General features: G+C 38.4%; 1 protein-coding gene across 2 annotated transcripts in view; it reads left to right on the top strand.

The window, feature by feature from the left end:
• Positions 1-5000, top strand: part of LOC138018529 (lysophosphatidylcholine acyltransferase 2-like) — a 23091-nt gene that overhangs the window by 10322 nt on the left and 7769 nt on the right. For both annotated transcript variants that reach the window (XM_068865186.1, XM_068865187.1), the window contains exons 6-10: positions 295-353; positions 693-727; positions 908-962; positions 1506-1535; positions 2456-2508. In XM_068865186.1, coding sequence (XP_068721287.1) covers positions 295-353; positions 693-727; positions 908-962; positions 1506-1535; positions 2456-2508 — 232 coding nt within the window. The remainder of the gene's footprint in view (positions 1-294; positions 354-692; positions 728-907; positions 963-1505; positions 1536-2455; positions 2509-5000) is intronic.

Genomic DNA, 5000 nt, shown 5'->3' with positions numbered 1-5000 from the left:
ACCAGTTTATCTATTTTATATAGTATGTAGTTTAATATATGATTATCATAATCAAGTCAGCCATGACCCGGTATTGCAATACCAGAACAATAATATTATTTATTCTGGCATTACAGTACTGACTGAGTCGTGGAGGTATTTTCCATAATAACAATCGCTTAGTACAGCTGTAAACAACCAAGTTTAATACATGCATATAAACCCAGCCAGCGATTGTGACTTCTCAACATCCTATCAGTCCGTTTGATTTAATTTTATTAAACCTTACATTATTAATTGGTATTTTGATAATAGGTGCTTTTTATACTGGCTGCCCAGTACAACCAGTTGCCATAAAATACCCAAACAGAATGGTAAGTGGCATTAAATTACAGCAAAATTTAAAGTATTAATAATATTAATAATAATAATAATAATAATAATAATAATAATAATTGTTAAATATATAAAAACTTACAGTATGTATAACATCTAGATGCAAGTCTAGATACAAAATAGTCAGGCCACTATCTGTTTAGTTAAGTTACTAAATAGACAATTTCATCAAGCCTTGTTAATTACGTTGGTTGTTAGGTCCTAGGGCTAGTAACAGCTGCATAAAAATATTATATTAAATTGAAAATTATTACCGTTACAACCATCGCAATACACCTGTCCAATTATCAAAATTTCTTTTATAATTTTGATTTCAGGACACTGTGACATGGACTTGGTCTGGACCAAGTGCGTAAGTTATATTGTAGTTTTAGTCAGACATAGAAAAGATTAGGTTGGTGGTTCGACCAAGGTTCTTTAGACTCATGGGTGGTTCACATCACCTTTCCAAGTTGAAAACTATTTATTTCTGTTTTTCATAATTAATAGATATGCATGCCTAAAATAAGTATTTTGTTGGTTTTATTTACAGGCTCACTCTCTTTTGGCTAACATTATGCCAGTTCCACAACAATATGGAAATAGAGGTACAGAACTTTAAGATGCCAAGAAAAAAATTTAAGTACAGTAATGTAGTGGGTTATAGTACTGGTTGCTACTGCATGATCACTGAGGGGTGTTCGATCTTTTCCATGCATGGAAAGTCTTTGTAAAGATTGCCTGACTAGTTATTTGCCTGTGACCTTAAATTATCATTCGACTTTGAAGAAAAATTGGGTCAAAGCCCTGGAAAAAGATTTTCAAGAAAAAAGAAAGGAAAGAAATGAAAGAGAGGAAGGAGAGCTAAAACTTGTAGGAAAAAAGGAGAGGATTGAGTTAGGGATACACATGTCTGTTTTCACTGAAAATAATTCAGTCTAGAAAGTCTGTTACAAACTTGTAAGTTGTCTACAAAGTAGTGTTTTGCATTTGTGTCAAGCAACTAAGCATTTTGTGCATGGAACCATGTACTTGGGAAAATGTGAAATCATGGGGAAAAGATTGATCCTTTATATAGATAAAGCTCATTTTGCTGTCTGCTTGCAGTAGGGTATGCTGGTTCAACACTGGTTTTTTTTTTTCTATTTCAGTTGTTGCCAGTATACAAGCCTGACACTGAGGTAAAGCACTTTGTATTTCTCACATGATATTTTCAAAAATGCAGAGTTGTCCAAAACACTTAAAGCGGAAGGAAAATGTTGCAAAATAGGAATTTGGTCCACAGTTTTTCTTATACCAACAATTATCTGAAAACAGTGTCAAATTAAGTTTTGAAAGGATGATTCAAAATTTATGTACTATTATTTTTATTACCGGTAATAAATTTTATAGATATTTTATTGCTGGCACATTTTGACAACCCTCTAAATCTGAGATTAGCCTCCCCCATCTGTCACTAATCCTGAAGCCATGGTCAATCACTGCATGAAAGAGACCAGAAAGTGCCGTCGATTAGGCAGCAGGGATTGTGTTGAGACACTCAGAAGATACAATTAGGCCAATATTCTAAATGTAGAAATACCGGTGGTAAGCTTCTTTAGCTTATGAGTTGATTTTCAGGGAACAGGGCCAAGTTGTTCAAAACAGATTAACGCTAATCCCAGATTAAAAATTAACCAAGGAGTTTATTTTTCTACCCCAAAATACTGTTCAACGCTGATGATATTCGGCAAAACTTTACATCAAGAGAAGTAAATCTTGAAAAACAAAAATGAGCAAGAGAAGCTTTCACCAAAAAGTTGAAAACATGAAACAAGAGTTTTACGCTAATCTTGGATTAAGTTAATCAGCTTTCGAACAACCGGGCCCAGGCTATTATAACAAGGTGACATACATTGTTGCATCTGAAAGCTATTTGTCTAGCCCCTGACAATGCAAGACAAATTTAAATGAAAATACTACATTCTTATCCCACTTGGTATATTTGTGGCTCCCAGATCACACTATTGCAAACAAGTTCAAAAGTTATTGTGACAATCACACAGGAAAACAATACGCTATGAGTAGTCTGACTATAGAAATAATCTGTGATTTGTTCCAGGAAATCCATGATGGAAAGCTGTTTGCAAGGAATGTTCGGGACAAAGTTGCAAAGTAATATCACACAATACTTGCTCAAAACAACAGCAGCTCAGTATAGATGCAAGTACATTGTAGATTTTTTTCAAAGACTAACAAAACTGTCCTTTTATATTAAGTGCTCTTTATTCTAAATTACATGAGAAAAATCATGTGATTGCAACTGTACTTATTAAATTAAGTAATATTGATGGAAGAGTTTTGAGATAACTTTATAATAGTTTATACCGTAATGAGCAACAAGAGTATCATCCATGACTTGCATTTTGATTGACCATCTGCGGCCATTTTCAATTATTGACCATTGAGAATGCTGGGTTTGTTATCTCATTTCTGTACGCTAGCTGCTATTTGAAAATTGCATTTTTCTTAGCCAGTCAGAATGGAGTATAGCTGTGTATAGTGTTAGCAGCCTACTAGTTACTTGCATTTTGCATTTAAATTTCAGAACTGTCATTCTGCACTTAAACGGCATTAAAGTTCAAAAGAGTAACTGTATACAAAATGATGTAATCTGAATTCTGCTAGCCTGCGTATGTGGCTAGTAGGCAGTCGTCGGACAATGTCCATGACGTAGTGCACTTGCGACCAACATTTCTTTTCATGACTTAAAAAGTCCAATTCTAGAATGGCAGACATGGCCGCATCTACCACAGATATAACCTGATGCTGTTTTCTTCTCTGCTGCTTTTCTCTTTGCTCTTCTTTCATCGGCTTCAGCTTTCAGCCTTGTCTCTCCTACCTGGAGTGCCTGACTGTACACAGACCTCCATTTGCCACAATCTGCAGCATGTGTCTCCAAGTTGCCTGTTGGCAGACCAGTGGCAGGCATGTCTCTCTTACAGACATACTTGAAGCGCTGCTTTGGTCTGCCAACAGGCCTCCACCCAGATTCTGGCTCACCATACACTAGCAGGCCGTTGGTGATTCACCTGTCTTCCATTCAGTGCACATGGCCTAGCCACCTCTGTCTGCGCTGTCTGAGGAGGATGAACATCCAGGGGATATCGGCTCTTTCAAGTACCTCATTGTTTGAGATCTTATCCGTCCACGAGATGGAAAGGATGTGACAAAGACATCTCATATGGAAGGTGTTCAAGCGGTTCTCCTGCCCAGCATAGGTTGTCCAAGACCCGCTATCGTAAAGTAAGGTGCTCATGGTGCAGGCACGATAGACAGCAATTTTAGTCTGCATAGTTAGTTTCTTGTTCTCCCACACTCGAACAGAAGGCTTTGCCATGTTGGTTGCAGCCTTACCAATTCTCTTTCCAAGCTGATCCACATCAAGACAGGTGTTGTTAGAGGTGGTAGAGCCGAGATAAGTTAACTGTGGCACAACTTCCAAGGTGTAGTCTTTGATGGTTTGAGCAGGCGTGGCTTCATTGCCTTGGCACATGACTTTCGTCTTCTTTAGACTAAATTATGGTAAGTCTGAAGGCTTCGTATGCACTAGAGAACTGGTTGAGAAAGCTCTGGAGCTTTTCTGTGCTGTGAGCAACAAGGGCAGCGTTGTCAGTGAGAAGGAAGTCACGTAGGACTACTTTGCGAACTTTGGTCTTTGCTCGGAGGCGTGCAGGGTTGAAAAGTTTCCCATCAGAACGAGTCCATAGCAGGATGCCTTCTTCAGTGGGACTTGAATGCATGTTTCAGGAGAACAGAAAAGAAGATACACAGCCTTGTTTCACGCCGCTGTTTATGTCGAATGCCTCAGACATGCTTCCGTCATATTGCACAATACCCTGTGATCCACGATGCCCCCAGCTGATGAATCATCTGGTGTTAGACAGAGTAAAACCTGTTGGCATAAGACAGAGTAAAAGCTGTCAAGTTTCACTCCCAGGGGTCAATAGGTTAAATACGCAGATAAATCGATGGTTGCTCTGTTGTGTTAATTGGCTGCGATTGCAAGTGGCTACAAAGCGGTGAAGCCGTGACCTCAAAACTGCTTTGTTGGCATGCCACTTGCAGCTACGCAGGCTAGAATTCTGTTGGCTACCAACCTCATGAATTTAAAATGCTCTTCCAACCATTCAAAATTGGCCTGGCTTGATGCCAGTTCAAAACTATGATCAGCTGAAAAAGGGCATTAAAAGTCAATGGAGATGTTGTAGGCTGGAGTAGGCCGCTGCCATTCTGTGTATATGTTGCAGGCCATTTTGTTCCTTTAAGTAATAGGTTAATTTGCAACTAAACTACTGTAACAGCTGTAGGTCATTTGTTTCAACGTACTAGGTCAACTTGTTTCAACCTACCGGTAGGTTAAATTGGGGCAGGTACATAACACAGGTCACAAGTCACAGGTCGTTGTTTTTAATACCAACACAGAAACAACATCACCCTAACTGTTTACAAATGGCAACATTAAGCCTAATTAGGACTAAGGTTATCTATAATGAATTTTTAGGATACTTTCTGTAAAAACAATGACCTGTGACGTGTGTTTTGTACCTGCCCCAAATTGACCTAGGTTGAAACAAGTTGACCTTGGTTGAAACAGAATGACGTAG

Source organism: Montipora capricornis, chromosome 10 (genome assembly GCF_036669925.1).
Source record: "Montipora capricornis isolate CH-2021 chromosome 10, ASM3666992v2, whole genome shotgun sequence".
Taxonomy (NCBI): domain Eukaryota; kingdom Metazoa; phylum Cnidaria; class Anthozoa; order Scleractinia; family Acroporidae; genus Montipora; species Montipora capricornis.
Note: the sequence above shows the minus strand (reverse complement) of the source record. Positions and strands in the feature narration are given on the sequence as shown.